Source organism: Nerophis lumbriciformis, linkage group LG10 (genome assembly GCF_033978685.3).
Source record: "Nerophis lumbriciformis linkage group LG10, RoL_Nlum_v2.1, whole genome shotgun sequence".
In the NCBI taxonomy this organism is placed as follows: Eukaryota; Metazoa; Chordata; class Actinopteri; order Syngnathiformes; family Syngnathidae; genus Nerophis; species Nerophis lumbriciformis.
The window spans coordinates 48268937-48288229 of record NC_084557.2 but is presented as its reverse complement, the minus strand read 5'-3'; the positions used below and the strand labels follow the sequence as shown (position 1 = coordinate 48288229).

Sequence of the window (19293 nt, the reverse complement as noted above, 5' to 3'; positions counted from 1 at the left end):
TTGTTACACCCTCCGACAACACACCGACGAGGCATGATGTCTCCAAGGTACGGAAAACAGTCGAAAAAACGGAAAATAACAGAGCTGATTTGACTCGGTGTTTGAGAAAATGGCGGATTGCTTCCCGATGTGACGTCACTTTGTGACGTCATCGCTCCGAGAGCGAATATTAGAAAGGCGTTTAATTCGCCAAAATTCACCCATTTAGAGTTCGGAAATCGGTTAAAAAAATATATGGTCTTTTTTCTGCAACATCAAGGTATATATTGACGCTTACATAGGTCTGGTGATAATGTTCCCCTTTAATGGAAAGGCAACAAGGCAAGCGCTTGTTACTCTCGGGGTCTCCTAGCCGCTCAGGCAAATCATATGGTCTAAAAATGCATTTTTCCATGGATAACATGACATCATCGCACCAAGTGCGTGCTCTTTCAGTCAATTAGCGCGCATATATGCAGCCCGGCCTCCGGCCCAATTTTTTTCTATTGGAATTTTGAAGAATTTATCTGAATGTGCATGAACTATTTCTGTTCAAAATAGTTAGAAATGTTAAATGTTTAAATATTAACTGTCAGTTTACTGTACTGTGCCAACTGTACTACTATATGAGTACCTATTTTCTATTGTTTCATTGAAAATAAAACAGCAAAGTCCATTTGGCTGTCATCTGTTTTAATTATGAGACACAATTGTGTCAAAGTCATGAGTTTTTTTTCATGCTTGAAGTAAGAAATGATTACTTTAAAAAAGTAGTTTTATACTTGTGAGTGTTGATGACACAGCTTTGCAACACTTGATATTCTAGTTTCAAGCATGTTTTACTCAATATAGGTCATCAAATCTCAGCAACAAGCTGTAATATCTTACTGAGATCATTTAGGACCAAAACACTTAAAACAAGTAAGACACTCTAACATAAAATCTGCTTAGTGAGAAGAATTATCTTATCAGACATAAAATAAGCAAATATCACCCTTATTTGAGATATTTCCTCTTACTTAGATTTCAGTTTTTGCAGTGTGAAAATTCCTCGAGTATATTTTGTAATCAAATTACTCAAGTTTTTCGAGAAAATCGTTTAAGCTCTAGAATAGATATATATATATATATAGCCTATGGTTTACACACTATTGACTAATAATGCACCAAAAATACGGCCACCGAAAGACTTTGGTTCCCAAAACAGCACTGCTGAAACAGGATGTTGTGATGACGTAAGCAAGACACCCGCGGTTGTCTGGAGCACAGGCAGCATGACCGCGATGCGGATGTACTTATACATCCAAGATATACCAGCGGACAGCGATCTACACAATATGCAAACATTAAGAGGACAGTATTGTCTTTCAAGGAGAGAAATTGCGTGGGACGCCGGTGGCGGAAGGAGCCACCACCTGCGCTCAGCCTCGGTTCGATCCCCATCCCGACGGCCCTAGCTAGCTCTTAAAGCCAATCCTTGTCCCAAAGATACGTATCTGACTTGCCGACCTTCTTTACCCGCCCTGTTTTAACATGCCAGAGGCCGTTCACCTCGTAGATCTGCTGGGAACAGTGGCGATAGCGCCAATGACTAACAATGCGCTAGAATACGTTCAACTTTTGTTCAGAATTAGCTACTTTTGCGACAGCTGACGCACTTTTATTTCTCCTTTATTGTGGTAGCATCATACCGCGTTAAACAATGTTAAAGGGGAACATTATCACAATTTCAGAAGGGTTAAAACCATTAAAAATCAGTTCCCAGTGGCTTATTTTATTTTTCAAAGTTTTTTTCAAAATTTTTACCCATCACGCAATATCCCTAAAAAAAGCTTCAAAGTGCCTGATTTTAACCATCGTTATATACACCCGTCCATTTTCCTGTGACGTCACATAGTGATGCCAATACAAACAAACAGCAAGGTATAGCGACATTAGCTCGGATTCAGACTCGGATTTCAGCGGCTTAACACTGTCTGATAAGATAATTACTAACAACTATGAACTAGGTTTACAGCATATGAAATACATTTGGCAACAACATGCACTTTGAGAGTGCAGACAGCCCATTTCAGGCGCGCTAAGAACGTATATTTTTCCACGATTTCAGCACTCAGGTTAACCATACCTAAATAGACACAAAATACTGCATTACACAAGACTACCCGAATGTACTCGAATGGTTGAAAAAAATAAATGTTTTTAAGCTAAATTATTGGTAAACACAGTTTATGTATAATAATTTACGTAAAACCGCGAGTAATGAATAAAGTTTTCATCAATTAATATATTCTGTAGACATACCCTCATCCGCTCTCTTTTCCTGAAAGTTGATCTGTCCAGTTTTGGAGTTGATGTCAGCAGGCCAGGGAAGCTAGGGTCAATATTCTTCTCTTGATCATCTTCGGTGGCATAAGGGACGGTGTGAGCCAAGACATCCAGGGGGTTTAGCTCGCTCGTCTGCGGGAACAAACTGCCGCCATTCTTGCCGTGCTACCGAGGTCCTTTGTCCCCGAATAGCTCACACACTCCGGCAGATTCAATGGGGGTCTGGCGGCAGATTTCTTTGACTTTATCGTTGGAAATGCATCTGCTTTGAGTGTCGCAGGATATCCACACATTCTTGCCATCTTTGTCGTAGCATAGCTTTCGTCGGTAAAGTGTGCGGAACAAACGACTGACCATTTCGTCGGCTTTCCCCACACCCTCGTATTTTTAACAAATTTCGTCCAATTTCTTGCCACTTTCGCATCTTTGGGCCACTGGTGCAACTTGAATCCGTCCCTGTTCGTGTTGTTACACCCTCCGACAACACACCGACGAAAGTGAGAAAATGGCGGATATCTTCCCGATGTGACGTCCCAACTCCGAGAGCGAATAATAGAAAGGCGTTTAATTCGCCAAAATTCACCCATTTAGAGTTCGGAAATCGGTTAAAAAAATATATGGTCTTTTTTCTGCAACATCAAGGTATATATTGACGCTTACATAGGTCTGGTGATAATGTTCCCCTTTAAAGCTGAGCGTCCATTGACTTAAAGGGGGAGCGTAGTGTTTGTTGTTCCACTGCAGTGAAAATAGACAATCATTGGATATATTCTCGGCTTTGTCCCGCCTACAGACGCTGAGCATCTCTAGAAATGGGCTCAGCCTCAGCAGGCCTGGAAATCACTTTTTGATTGAAAGGGAAATTAGCAGCAATCTTTAAATATAAACCACTGCCAGAGCATTTTTTTACTTTCATTTAGTTTTTTTGTGTATTTTACAATCCTGTAAGTAATGTTTTCTTTGTAAAATCTAACATTTTGTTATCCTTTATCTGGGTATTGGAGACTGTATTCGTGTTTAGAGGGTTTTTGATAATGAGCGTCCCGTATTTGAAAGACCAGGAACCACCACTGGTTTGTTTTTAAAATGTATGTAAAACATGTTTTTAAGCCTTTTTAAAGAAAATGTATGCATCTTCACAGATTTTGCAAATAGTATGATTAGGTTATATTGACCACACTCCTAGCCACACCCCAACCGCCACAATTATATTAGCAACGCTGGCATTTTCTGTTTTTTTTTTCTTTCACAAATCAGTTGATATGTTTGTACAGTAAATTTTGCCTCATTTTATGGACAATGCAAGCGACTCAATCCATGCTCTCCTCTCTTATTGTTTGCAAGTATGCACACAGGAAAAGTGTATGGCATATTAGCGCATGTCTTTTCTATATGCATATCAGTGACGTGCGGTGAGGTTGATGGCTGGTGAGGCACTGACTTCATCACAGTCAGATTTACAAACATATGAACCCTAAAGAGTATCTTATTCACCATTTGATTGGCAGCAGTTAACGGGTTATGTTTAAAAGCTCATACCAGCATTCTTCCCTGCTTGGCACTCAGCATCAAGGGTTGGAATTGGGGGTTAAATCACCAAAAATTATTCCCGGGCGCGGCGCCGCTGCTGCCCACTGCTCCCCTCACCTCCCAGGGGGTGATCAAGGGGATAGGTCAAATGCAGAGGACACATTTCATTACACCGAGTGTGTGTGTGTGACAATCATTGGTACTTTAACTTAACTTTAACTTTACACATACAAACTGTAGCACACAAAAAAGTACATTTAATAAAAAAAAACGTTATTATGGTCTTACCTTTACTTATAAATGAAGTCCATGAGCCGCTGTTGTGCTGGATTAATGCACCCCCTGACGAGAGTGTTATATCAACTAAAGCCCTCACTTAAACTTTCCATGTGCAAGATTGAATCTATTTAAAAAAAAGTGTAACCGGGGGTTTATAAAGGTCGCCTATACTGTATGAAACTACAAAATAACAAACACGGAGGCTCCAGTTTACACGAGGACCACTTTATTTACCTTCTTTCAAAAACTTCCGCTCCACTCCAACGTGTCATCACTTCCGCTCTTAGCGCCTTCAAAATAAGAGCTCAAGGCATATACTGTATAACAGCGCATAACAGGAACTTAACATCACAAAGAGGAAAGCCCATAAAATAGGTTACAAAAGTTATTTAATAAGAAGCCAAAAAGTGCAAAAACAATAATGTTCGTGTTGGAGGAGTTGTGAATTAGGTACACCTGCAGTCTGCAGGTGTACCTAATGTTGTGGCCCTGCAGTCATTCACAACTCCTCCAACACGAACATTATTGTTTTTGCACTTTTTGGCTTCTTATGAAATAACTTTTTTAAATAGATTCAATCTTGCACGTGGAAAGTTTAAGTGTAGGCTTTAGTTGATATAACACTCCCGTCAGGGGTTGCCGTGCACTCTACGGCGGGGGTGCAGGAGGCGGATTACTGCGAGCCTCAGCCAGTGCGTCTTTTGCAGCCGTTTTATGATTGCTCAGCACAAGAAATACGTTACACACATACAGTTGTTGACAAAATACACTGTACATTATATACCTCAGCTAACTAAACTATGGAAATGTATAATATTAATTCATATAGCAATACGGTTTCACTGCACAGCAGACCAGCAGTTAGCCGAGTCCGTCCATGGTGAGGCACTGAGTGACGTGCCTCAACTGGCTGCTGTTCACCGCACCGTCTCTTCTCAGTATTTGAACGGCAAATGTGAAAATTCAGCGATTTTAAATAAAAATAATCTAAAACGGGTGAAGTTAAATGGAAAATAACTTTATAGTATAATCACTGGATACATATAACAATTTAATAATTTTTTTTTCTTTTTAAATTTTTTTTCTTTCCATGATGGCAGGTGAGGCCCCGCCTCACCTGCCTCGAGTGACTGCACGTCACTGATGATACATACAACCAGAGCCGTCTATAGAGAGAGTATGGCTAACTCGTTTTCAGAGTTGGTCCCAAACATGGGACCCTGTCGTCAAGTGATAGGCTTTTGACCAATTATTTAAGAGATTATGTGGCCATACTTACTGTCATTCCCCTAAATTGCCAAACTACCTGTGGCGGCGGTCAATATGACGTCATCATATGATTTGTTATGATGCATACCGTATTTTTCGGAGTATAAGTCGTTCCGGACTTTCTCAAGTCTTTCTTTTAAAATGCCAAAAATGTGAATACATATCAATCAATCAATCAATCAATCTTTATTTATATAGCCCTAAATCACAAGTGTCTCAAAGGGCTGCACAAGCCACAACGACATCCTCGGTACAAAGCCCACATATACACAGAACAAATCTGTTATTAAGTATAGCAGTGGTTCTCAACCTTTTTTCAGTGATGTACCCCCTGTGAACATGTTTTTAATTCAAGTACTCCCTAATCAGAGCAAAACATTTTTGGTTGAAAAAAGAGATAAAGAAGTAAAATACAGCACTATGTCATCAGTTTCTGATTTATAAAATTGTATAACAGTGCAAAATATTGCTCATTTGTAGTGGTTTTCTTGAACTATTTTGAAAAAAAGATATAAAAATAACTAAAAACTTGTTGAAAAATATACAAGTGATTCAATTACAAATAAAGATTTCTACACATAGAAGTAATCATCAACTTAAAGTGCCCTCTTTGGGGATTGTAATAGAGATCCATCTGGATTCATGAACTTAATTCTAAACATTTCTTCACAAAAAAAGAAATCAATATTTATGGAACGTGTCCACAAAAAATCTAGCTGTCAACACTGAATATTGCATTGTTGCATTTCTTTTCACAGTTCTTTTTGACAGACATTTCAGTGAGAAACCTGAGCTTGTGCTTCACTGAGTTTATGAACTTACATTCATATTTTGTTGAAGTATTATTCAATAAATATATTTATAAAGGATTTTTGAATTGTTGCTATTTTTGGAATATTTAAAAAAAAATCTCACGTACCCCTTGGCATACCTTCAAGTACCCCCAGGGGTACGCGTACCCCCATTTGAGAACCACTGAAGTATAGTATTAACATATATTTTTTCTTACATAATATCATTTTATTCTATTTTTAAATTGTTGCTGTAACATACTTTTTTTTATTTTTTAGAAATTTCTCCAATCCTTTGTCACTCTTTTTTAAATAAAAACGACTGGCAACAAATCTAGCATCTATTTCTGGTGTTATAGGAGACTTTACTCCTGTTTGGGGGCTCTTTACTTCTGTCCCTCCATGTTCATGGTAGGGCTGCAACAAACAATTAATTTGATAATCGATGAATCTGTCGATTATTACTTCGATTAATAACCGGATAAAAGAGACAAACTACATTTTTATGCTTTCCAGTATTTTATTGAAAAAAAAAACAGCATACTGGCACCATACTTATTTTGATTATTGTTTCTCTGCTGTTTGTAAATGTTGCAATTTATAAATAAAAGTTTATTAAAAAAAAATTAAAAACTAGCTTCTGCGCATAGCATAGATCCAACGAATCAATGACTAAATTAATCGCCAACTATTTTTATAATCAATTTTAATCGATTAGTTGTTGCAGCCCTAGTTCACGGCGAAAAGTAATTCAAGCTGCAGCAAGCCTGACATTACACTTGCTTCGCACTGCTGCGAGCCTTTCTGTCATTAAAAGCCGCCTGTGTCATCCTAAATTGTGAAAATTGCTGTTCGCGGGTATATCTTGAATACATTAAAGTACATCTACAGCGCGGACATGCTGCCTCCTTTGCAGACAATCCTGTGCGTATAACTTACGTCATAACATTTGGTTTCGGGAGCACGGTTGCGGTGATCAAAGTACGTCTTTTTCCGGTCAAATTTTCGCTGCCTCATTATAATAATAAATAATAATGGATTAGATTTTATATTGCGCTTTTCTATTATTAGATACTCAAAGCGCTCACAGAGAGTTATTAGCAGAGGTGGGTAGTAACGCGCTACATTTACTCCGTTGCATCTACTTGAGTAACTTTTGGGATAAATTGTACTTCTAAGAGTAGTTTTAATGCAACTTACTTTTACTTTTACTTGAGTATATTTATAGAGAAGAAACGCTACTTTTACTCCGCTACTTTTATCTACATTCAGCTCGCTACTCGCTGCTAATTTTTATCGATCTATTAATGCACGCTTTGTTTGTTTTGGTCTGTCAGACAGACCTTCAAAGTGCCTGCGTTACTGGTGACGTTTCATTCCGTTCCACCAATAAAATGCAGTCACTAGTGACGTTTGACTCCGTTCCACCAATCAGATGCAGTCACTGGTGACGTTGGACCAATCAAACAGAGCCAGGCGGTCACATGACCTGACTTAAACAAGTTGAAAAACTTATTGGGGTGTTACCATTTAGTGGTCAATTGTACGGAATATGTACTGTACTGTGCAATCTACTAATACAAGTTTCAATCAATCAATCAAATGTGTGAAGGAAAAAAGACACTTTTTTATTTCAAACGTACATCCCGTCACAAGCCTAAAGACTGACTGCACAGTTCCTGTCTTCACAATAAAAGTGCCGCTCCATCGCGCCTGCGCTTTCAAAATAAGAGTCTCCGAAAGCCAGCGCAAACAAGCTAGCAAGCTACGGAATTTGCTGCCAATGTATTTCTTGTAAAGTGTGTGAAAACGAATATGGAAGCTGGACAAATAAAATGCCAAAAACCAACCACTTTCATGTGGTATTAGACAGAAAGGAGGAACTTTTTTTCTCCTGCATTTGAAAACGTGGACGTTAAGCACTACTGTCTGATTACAATCAATGCAAGTCATCAGAATCAGGTAATACACCAACTTATATTCTTGTCAACATGAAAGAAAGGAATCTATATGTGTTAAACATGCATGTATATTCATTAAAACACCTTTAACATGTAAACAAAAACGGCAAAATAAATAAATATAAATGATATACTGTATATATCAATGTATGTGTATATATGTATATATATATATATATATATATATATATATATATATATATATATATATATATATATATATATGTATATATATGATATGTGTGTGTATGTTACTCATCAGTTACTCAGTACTTGAGTAGTTTTTTCACAACATACTTTTGACTTTTACTCAAGTAAATATTTGGGTGACTACTCATTACTTTTACTTGAGTAATAAATCTCTAAAGTAACAGTACTCTTACTTGAGTACAATTTCTGGCTACTCTACCCACCTCTGGTTATTAGTCAATAGTGTGTAAATAATGAACTATATACAGCCATTCATACTGTAACTACCTGATGGTGTTAGTATGTATGTTAGTGTGTTTTGATGGTCATCTTTCCAATGGTCTGTGAACACACCGTGTCAGCAAAGAATGAAGAAATGTTGTGTGTCTAGGAGTGAAACACTGAGGCAGACGTGTGTGCATGGAGGAAATACTTGTTTGAATTGGGCCCGTGGTTAGCATAACATTGGCAATAAAAGTTAAAAATGAGCGTCAGACTTTGTTTTCTTCTGGACACTACAATACATTATATTACTTTATTTTGTGAGGTGTGGCGGCTAATGTGAAGCTGAGCCACAATCAAATACATTAAGGGAAACCCTGGCCCCTCACGTGACTACAGGGCACCATGTTTGGCACCAACTCTTAAACCAAGTTGTCCATACTCTCTATACACTGCTCTGCACACAATGCAGCAAAATTGGCATTATTGGATTAATTGAGTAATTATATAGACCAGGGGTGCTCACACTTTTTCTGCAGGCGAGCTACTTTTCAATTGATCAAGTCGTGGGGATCTACCTCATTCATATATATAATTTATATTTACTTATTTATGAAATATATGTTTTTGTTAACAAGTTAAAGGTGTTTAATGATTTTGCAAGCATGATTAACACATATAGTTAATATTGTTAAAAAATTAAAGGTGTTTAATGATAATACAAGCATGTTTAACACATAGTTAATATTGTTAACAAGTTAAAGGTGTTTAAAGATAATGCACGCATGTTTAACACATAGTTAATATTGTTAACAAGTTAAAGGTGTTTAATGATAATACAAGCATGTTTAACACATATAGTTAATATTGTTAACAAGTTAAAGGTGTTTAATGATAATACAAGCATGTTTAACACAGTTAATATTGTTAATAAATTAAAGGTGTTTAATGATAATACAATAATGTTTAATACATATAGTTAATATTGTTAACAAGTTAAAGGTGTTTAAAGATAATACAAGCATGTTTAACACATATAGTTAATATTGTTAACAAGTTAAAGGTGTTTAATGATAATACAAGCATGTTTAACACATATAGTTAATATTGTTAATAAATTAAAGGTGTTTAATGATAATACAAGCATGTTTAACACATATAGTTAATATTGTTAATAAGTTAAAGGTGTTTAAAGATAATACAAGCATGTTTAACACATATAGTTAATATTGTTAACAACTTAAAGGTGGTTAAAGATAATACGAGCATGTTTAACACACAGTTAATATTGTTAACAACTTAAAGGTGTTTAAAGATAATACAAGCATGTTTAACACATATAGTTAATATTGTTAACAAGTTAAAGGTGTTTAATGATAATACAAGCATGTTTAACATATAGTTAATATTGTTAACAAGTTAAAGGTGTTTAATGATAATACAAGCATGTTTAACACATATAGTTAATATTGTTAACAAGTTAAAGGTGTTTAAATATAATACAAGCATGTTTAACACATATAGTTAATATTGTTAATAAGTTAAAGGTGTTTAAAGATAATACGAGCATGTTTAACACATATAGTTAATATTGTTAACAAGTTAAAGGTGTTTAATGATAATACAAGCATGTTTAACACAGTTAATATTGTTAATAAATTAAAGGTGTTTAATGATAATACAAGCATGTTTAATACATATAGTTAATATTGTTAACAAGTTAAAGGTGTTTAAAGATAATACAAGCATGTTTAACACATATAGTTAATATTGTTAACAAGTTAAAGGTGTTTAATGATAATGCAAGCATGTTTAACACATATAGTTAATATTGTTAACAAGTTAAAGGTGTTTAATGATAATACAAGCATGTTTAACACATAGTTCATATTGTTAATAAATTAAAGGTGTTTAATGATAATACAAGAATGTTTAATACATATAGTTAATATTGTTGACAAGTTAAAGGTGTTTAAAAATAATACAAGCATGTTTAACACATAGTTAATATTGTTAACAAGTTAAAGGTGTTTAATGATAATACAAGCATGTTTAACACATATAGTTAATATTGTTAATAAATTAAAGGTGTTTAATGATAATACAAGCATGTTTAACACATAGATTCCTTTCTTTCATGAAGACAAGAATACAAGTTGGTGTATTACCTGATTCTGATGACTTGCATTGATTGGAATCAGACAGTGGTGCTGATTACGTCCGCATTTTCGAATGGAGGAGAAAAAAAGTCCTCCTTTCTGTCCAATACCACATGAAAGTGGTTGGTTTTTGGCATCTTATTTGTCCAGCTTCCGTACTCCTTTGTATACACTTTACAAGAAATACATTGTCGGCAAACTCCGTAGCTTGCTAGCTTGTGCACGCCAGCTTTCTGAGACTCTTATTTTGTTAGCGCAACTGTGCAGTCGGTCTTTGGAGTTTTGACGACAGGTACGGCGCCAGAGTCTGTTGAAATAAAGTGTTTCTCGCCTTCCAGTCGGTAATTTTAATGAGCTGGCAGCAGCCAGCGTCATCTCAGAAGACCCTCGGGTGCCGTGAATGTCAATCGAGTGACGAAAGTGACGTCATAGTGAAGATTTATGATCGCTCATTTTTAGGACTATTTTTTTAATGCCTGGCTGGTGATCGACTGACACACCCTCCGCGATCGACCGGTAGCTCGCGATCGACGTAATGAGCACCCCTGATATAGACAGCCCACTGGACTATAGAGCACCAGCAAATAGCTAAGCAAACTTTAAGAGGATTTTGAAGTATAATTATTTGCTTTAATGCATTAAAAAAGACATGATTCTGTCAGACATGCATGCCAACATGCCAAACAAAAGATCAGTTCAGTGACTCATATGTTTGCTACTTATAGTTAAGTCAATATTAAGCTGTTTAGAGTCAAACCTGATTTGTTTATGTACCAATCGGATTGTAGAAGTCCACCAGTTTGTTTGAAACTGTAATAAGACCACATTCACTTAGTGTCCAGGTTGTTTTGCTTTGCACTTGATTTCTTCATGTACATTTATAGTATTTCAATAGCCTAATTCTGTAACATCTTTGCCATCCTTTTAGGTTTTGTTTATCAGAGACGAGCTGTCCACAGGAGGACCATTTCCCTCCAAATCTGAATGTGAAAGTGAATGGAAAGCCCTGCAATCTCCCTGTGAGTTCAAACATGTCCATCAACAAACTTGTGTTTTGTATTTGAGTGTGTGGCCCGTCACTGACGTAAAACTGTTTTCCCCCTTGCAGGGCTATCTTCCTCCCACCAAAAATGGAGTTGAACCAAAAAGACCAAGTCGCCCCATAAACATAACCTCCCTTGTGCGACTGTCCACTACAGTCCCCAACACAATTATTGTGTCATGGACTTCAGAAATTGGAAGGGTAAGGAGAAAGAATTGAACAAAAGGATGAAAAGACCTTTTTAAAACTACCTGAGGAAGCAGATGCTTTGAGTCACCTCAGCATGACATTTTGTGCATGTCTCTTTTGTCAGAGTTTTTCCATGGCTGTTTATTTGGTCATGCAACAGTCCTCTGCGGTGTTGTTACAAAGGCTACGAGCCAGAGGAATCAGGAATCCAGACCACTCAAGAGCGCTGAGTAAGTTTAGTTGTTGCAAATAATCTTGAAATTCACTGGATGTGTTGTTCAAACCACGTTTCCATATGAGTTGGGAAATTGTGTTAGATGCAGTGTTGGGTTAGTTACTGAAAACCAGTAACTAGTTACAGTTACTAGTTACTTTATTTCAAAAGTAACTCAGTTACTTACCGTATTTTCCGCACTATAAGCCGCCCCGGGTTATTAGCCGCACCTTCAATGAATGGCATATTTCAAAACTTTGTCCACCTATAAGCCGCCCCGGACTATAAGCCGCGCCTACGCTGCGCTAAAAGGAATGTCAAAAAAACAGTCAGATAGGTCAGTCAAACTTTAATAATATATTAAAAACCAGCGTTCTAACAACTCTGTCCCACAATGTACGCAAATGTGCAATCACAAACATAGTAAAATTCAAAATAGTGCAGAGCAATAGCAACATAATGTTGCTCGAACGTTAATGTCACAACACACAAAATAAACATAGCGCTCACTTTCTGAAGTTATTCTTCATTCGTAAATCCTTCGAATTCTTCGTCTTCGGTGTCCGAATTGAAAAGTGTGTGTATAAGGTAAGACATATTATCTGGCACTTTGTTTCGCAATATTATGCAAACACAACTTTTCTTACATTCTGGTACCTGCTGATCTGTATTTGGGATCTCTATAAATCCTGAAAAATTGTGCGAGTCCGCCTTTGTAGTCCGTGACGACACCGTAGTCTATAAGCGTCTTTTCATGAACCGGAAACACCAAGAAGCACCACCTTTAAAATCATCCAGGTGGAGTTCGCTTGCTAGCGTTGTTGCCTTCATTCGAATAGTGATGGTGCTGACACTTCTGCTTGCTGCTCTCTGCTCAACAACCCACTGTTCGAGTTTGTCCTCCAACAGTTGCCATCTTGCTTTGTTCCCTCGGAAACTCTGTTTTGTCTTCTTTACCTGGCGCAGGTCATCTTCTTGCTTCCTCCACCTACGCACCATTGATTCATTTATGTTATATTCTCTTGCTGCTGCTCTATTTCCGTGTTCTTCGGCATGACTTATTGCCTTAAGTTTAAATTCTGCGTTATACGCGTGTCGCTTAGTAGGAGCCATTTTGTGGTCTGGTCTTTACAGATGTAAACACACAAAGGAAATGAAACGAAATATCCGCGCACTTCTTCTTCTTCCGGGGGCGGGTGGTTGCTTACAGTAGAAGAAGAAGCGCTTCCTGTTCTATGGGGGCGGGTGCTTACCTTGGCGGTTGCTTGCGTAGAAGAAGAAGCGCTTCCTGTTCTACCGGGAAAAAAGATGGCGGCTGTTTACCGAAGTTGCGAGACCTAAACTTTATGAAAATGAATCTTAATATTTATCCATATATAAAGCGCACTGGGTTAAAAGCCGCACTGTCAGCTTTTGAGTAAATTTGTGGTTTTTAGGTGCGGCTAATGGTGCGGAAAATACGGTACACCAAAAAGTAATGCGTTACTGTGAAAAGTAACTATTTAGTTACTTCTTTTTTTCTTCTTTTTTTTTTTAAAGCTCCCATTAATGCCCTTTTTGCCTTCATTTCAGTACTGTTATTGCACTGGAGAATAATACAATCTGTTGATCAACTTGACATGCATTTTTATTTTCCTTTTAACATAATTAATGAAAAACAGTGCAACATAAAAAGGCATTCCTCCTTTCTTTAAACTTGTACCAATGACCATAAATAAAAAACAAGTTTAAGTGCAACATAAGAAGGCACATCATCTTCCTTGAAACATAGGTAGTGAAATAAAGGCTGACATCTGGAGTGATGCTGCTGTCTTCCACACTTGGAGCCATGGATTGTAGAATCCTTGTTTTCAGTGGCAGGATCATTGACACAGATGGTGAAGTTTCAGTGCTCAGTAGAGATGGAACACTTTTGAGGGGTTTAAGCCCCTGGAGGACCTCATCTGCCACTCTCACATCATCATCAGACAGGGTGACATTTGTCTTCAGGGTGTTGTGGGTCAATGCAGAGTATATAGCTGCCTGCTGCTCCAACATATCATAAGTGGAGTTCCACCTCGTTGGGACATCATGTATGAGCAGGCAGCTTTAGCATTTCTTGCTTTGTCTTAAGCACATGAGCAGCTGTTGTGCTTGGGTGGAAGTAAGAAACCTTCCTGATCCTCCCAAGGAGGCGCTCCATCCTATTGACTGAGATTCCCTTCTGTGATGCCAAATTCACTACATGTGCAAATTAAGCACCTATCTGTGGTCCCAGTCCTGCCTCATTCTCTGTAATTATTTGATTTTTGGCATTATCACGTGTGACTGGGATATCTTTATATTCCATTCCTCCACTGCTTGTGTCAGTACCTGCGCAAGGTGACTCTCGTAGAGGGGGCGTGTCTTCTCATCTCCCAGTCTGCTGTGATGAAGTGAGCGCTTATATTCCGCTGGACGTCCACCCGTCTGTCATGAGCGCAACAGATGATGCTCGGGATAGTTAGTCCACAACTTTTTTCTTCTCCTGCTCATAAAGATCTGGCACAATCTTATTGCTGAAGTGGGTGCGCGACGGGATGTCATAACGTGGCTCAAGCACGTTCAGCATGTGTTTAAAACCCTCGTTTTGCACAATCGAGTCTGCACTTATAAACACACCGATTCAATGGCGCTGGGCGTTCAAGCTCCTCCGTTACTCCGCTCGCCATGACCACGCTGTGTGTGGACTGAACGTGACAACAACTTTTTTTTTTTGTTTCACGTGTGTGCCTCCCCACACCCACACCCACACACACATAGACCGCGCCTCTTTTCTTCTCTCCGGCTTGTGACAGAGGAAGATTCAGAAGAACGACACCGCAGCGCTTCTGTTTCTAGCCGATACTACATCAAAAGTAACGTAAAATAACGCAGTAACGCATCATGTAGTAACGGTAACTAAATTACTGAATAAAAAAAAATAACGCGTTAGATTACTAGTTATCGCCGAAACTAACGGTGTTACAGTAACGCGTTACTTTGTAACGCGTTACTTTGTAACGCGTTAGTCCCAACACTGGTTAGATGTAAATATAAACGGAATGCAATGATTTGCAAATTATTTTCAACCCATATTCAGTTGAATATGCTACAAAGACAACATATTTGATGTTCAAACTGATAAACGTTTTTTTTTGTTGGAAATAATTAACTTAACTTTAGAATTTGATGCCAGCAACACGTGACAAAGAAGTTGGGAAAGGTGGCAATAAATACTGATAAAGTTGAGGAATGCTCATCAAACACTTATTTGGAACATCCCACAGGTGTGCAGGCTATTTGGGAACAGGTGGGTGCCATGATTGGGTATAAAAACAGCTTCCCAAAAAATGCTCAGTCTTTCACAAGAAAGGATGGGGCGAGGTACACCCCTTTGTCCACAACTGCGTGAGCAAATAGTCAAACAGTTTAAGAACAACGTTTCTCAAAGTGCAATTGCAAGAAATTTAGGGATTTCAACATCTACGGTCCATAATATCATCAAAAGGTTCAGAGAATCTGGAGAAATCACTCCACGTAAGCGGCATGGCCGGAAACCAACATTGAATGACCGTGACCTTCGATCCCTCAGACGGCACTGTATCAAAAACCGACATCAATCTCTAAAGGATATCACCACATGGGCTCAGGAACACTTCAGAAAACCACTTTCACTAAATACAGTTGGTCGCTACATCTGTAAGTGCAAGTTAAAGCTCTACTATGCAAAGCAAAAGTCATTTTATCAACAACATCCAGAAACGCCGCCGGCTTCTCTGGGCCCGAGATCATCTAAGATGGACTCATGCAAAGTGGAAAAGTGTTCTGTGGTCTGACGAGTCCACATTTCAAATTGTTTTTGGAAATATTCGACACCGTGTCATCCGGACCAAAGGGGAAGCGAACCATCCAGACTGTTATCGACGCAAAGTTCAAAAGCCAGCATCTGTGATGGTATGGGGGTGCATTAGTGCCCAAGACATGGGTAACTTACACATCTGTGAAGGCACCATTAATGCTGAAAGGTACATACAGGTTTTGGAACAACATATGCTGCCATCTAAGCGCCGTCTTTTTCATGGACGCCCCTGCTTATTTCAGCAGGACAATGCCAACAGTGTGGCTTCGTAAAAAAGAGTGCGGGTACTTTCCTGGCGCATTATGAAGCGTAAAATACGACAGCGCAGACCCCGGACTGTTGAACGACTGAAGCTCTACATAAAACAAGAATGGGAAAGAATTCCACTTTCAAAGCTTCAGCAATTAGTTTCCTCAGTTCCCAGTCGTTTATTGAGTGTTGTTAAAAGAAAAGGTGATGTAACACAGTGGTGAACATGCCCTTTCCCAACTACTTTGGCACGTGTTGCAGCCATGAAATTCTAAGTTAATTATTATTTGCAAAAAAAAAATAAAGTTTATGAGTTTGAACATCAAATATGTTGTCTTTGTAGTGCATTCAATTGAATATGGGTTTAAAAGGATTTGCAAATCATTGTATTCCGTTTATATTTACATCTAACACAATTTCCCAACTCATATGGAAACAGGGTTTGTATTACCACATGTAATTTATATAATTAATAACTGTATTTTTAATGAATGGGTTGTTTTTTGATGGGGATGTTGCTGGCGATAAACCAGTCTTGTGACCCTGTCTGCTTACATACATTTTGTTATGTTTGCAAAGTTGTGCAATAGTGCGTATATAATCACAACTATATATGCTGTGTAATAATACCTGTACACTAGAGATGCGCGGTTTGCGGGCACAACCGCTGAGTCCGCGGATTATCCGCGGATCGGGCGGATGAAATTTAAAAAAAAAAGATTTTATCCGCGGGTCGGGTCGGGCGGTTGAAATAAAAAAAATTAGATTTTAAATAGATTCAGGCGGGTGGCAGTTAAACCAATTCGGAAATATATATACATAGTTAAATGTTGTTACCCACATACGAAAAACGAGCAGGCACCTGCAGCATATGCCACAACAGAAGAAAAAAAAAAAAAGAGATGGACACTTTTACGGAGCGGAGAAGGGACGCCTCGCCGGGGTCCGGGACCGAGGCCCCTTTCCCCGAGAGGGCCCCACCGGGAGCCGTAGCTGAGGCGATCCGCGAGAAGGGCCCGACGCACGTCCAGGGTCACCACCGCGTCCACCGCACCGACACCCCGCCTCGTCCGCCTTCGCCGCGGCCGGCGTCACGCGCAGCAGGCAAGCAGCTTACCTGCCCGCCACCCCCGTGGCCGGGGGCTCGTAACAGGGGTCACTCCGCGCGCTCCGCCCGCGCAGCTTACCTGCCCGCCACCCCTGTTGCCGGGGGCGCGTAACAGGGGTCACTCCGCGCGCAGTGCGCTCACGAATGGGGTGGGGCTCACCCTGGTTGATATAGACAGCAGGACGGTGGCCATGGAAGTTGGAACCCGCTAAGGAGTGTGTAACAACCCACCTGCCGAATCAACTAGCCCTGAAAATGGATGGCGCTGGAGCGTCGGGCCCATACCCGGCCGTCGCCGGCAGCGAGACGCGCTTGGAGGTGCGCTCAGCGCGGCTCCCATATGATTGCGCACTAGTGTGCGTCTGGGTCGTGACAGCGTGGCACGTGAATGTCTGTGCTGCATTGGATCAGTCTCCTTTCTTTAACAGGCAAAAGCTTTATAACCTCACTAATGCCTTGCATCGTCTATATTAGATATATAACAACGGGCGGGTGCGGTTCTGATCAAATGTTACATCGGGTGGATGGCGGATGGTTGACGACTTTCTGATGCGGTTGCGGATGAAATAATTGCCTATCTGCACATCTCTACTGTACACACACGTGTGTATGCAAGTTCAGTGCAATAGGGCAATGTGCAGTTTAAGTTTACACCAGCACTTTACAAACTTGCGAATTAGCACTTTGTAACGGGCAATGTGCAATTATTTTCTTGTCACTCAAGCACTTTAACACTCTTACACTTTCTACTGTCTATTATTATTGTATTATTGTTGTATATGGCCTTGTTGTCCAGTTGTTTGGTGCTGTCCTTTCCGGAAGTTAGCCACAGGCTACAATTACATTTACACTTGTATGTTCATCAATATGTACTGTCCCTGTTTAAGAAAAATAAAGTCAAATAGCAAATAAGGAAGAAATGAATTTAGCTAATGAGGATTTTTATAATCTTCATTCACATTTGACAACACTTCTTGGTGCTGATGCACATTTCCCAAAACAAAAATTCAGCCGACAACCCTGTTTGTTTGACTGTCCCCATATCATTGCAGCACTCGCACACACCAGCTTCTAAAAATGTCCTAAAAAAAACTTTTAGCGAGTGATATTTGTCAGTAACTATGTAAATATTCCTCTCTACTTTTTCCTGGCTGTTAGACACTGCCTTGCCTCCAAACCACACTATTTACACTACCCGTTAATTATTTGTCATCTTCTTCAGGTCAGGGCTCAGAGACTAAACAGCCTTTTGTGGTCACTCGTTTCATTCATACTTTAGACGCTTTGGGGATTATTGAACTGATAATCGATACGCCGATACTAACGTGTGGTGCGCAGCCTGTCCGACTGTCTTGCGGTCAGAACTCCACAGTGACTTTTCACAAAGCACTAGAAAGACTCCGTATTACCGGTAGTACTCAAAGCCAAAATAAAGCTGTGGCATTTAATTAAAGGGATCGCTCTGCAGAGAGCAATTAAGATATAACCATTCAACCATACAGTGGGGCAAAAAAGTATTTAGTCAGCCACGATTGTGCAAGTTCTCCCACTTAAAATGATGACAGAGGTCTGTAATTTTCATCATAGGTACACTTCAACTGTGAGAGACAGAATGTAAAAAAAAAATCCAGGAATTCACATTGTAGCAATTTTAAAGAATTTATATGTAAATTATGGTGGAAAATAAGTATTTGGTCACTTCAAACAAGGAAGATCTCTGGCTCTCAAAGACCTGTAACTTCTTCTTTAAGAAGCTCTTCTGTCCTCCACTCGTTACCTGTATTAATGGCACCTGTTTGAACTCGTTATCTGTATAAAAGACACCTGTCCACAGCCTCAAACAGTCAGACTCCAAACTCCACTATGGCCAAGACCAAAGAGCTGTCGAAGGACACCAGGAAAATAATTGTAGACCTGCACCAGAC

The 19293-nt window shown here is 39.1% G+C and overlaps 1 protein-coding gene across 1 annotated transcript in view; it reads left to right on the top strand.

Moving 5' to 3' along the window:
• pias1b (protein inhibitor of activated STAT, 1b) overlaps positions 1-19293 on the top strand; it is an 82145-nt gene that overhangs the window by 40652 nt on the left and 22200 nt on the right. Inside the window, exons 5-7 of the mRNA XM_061969493.2 lie at positions 11636-11726; positions 11816-11950; positions 12063-12168. Coding sequence (XP_061825477.1) covers positions 11636-11726; positions 11816-11950; positions 12063-12168 — 332 coding nt within the window. The remainder of the gene's footprint in view (positions 1-11635; positions 11727-11815; positions 11951-12062; positions 12169-19293) is intronic.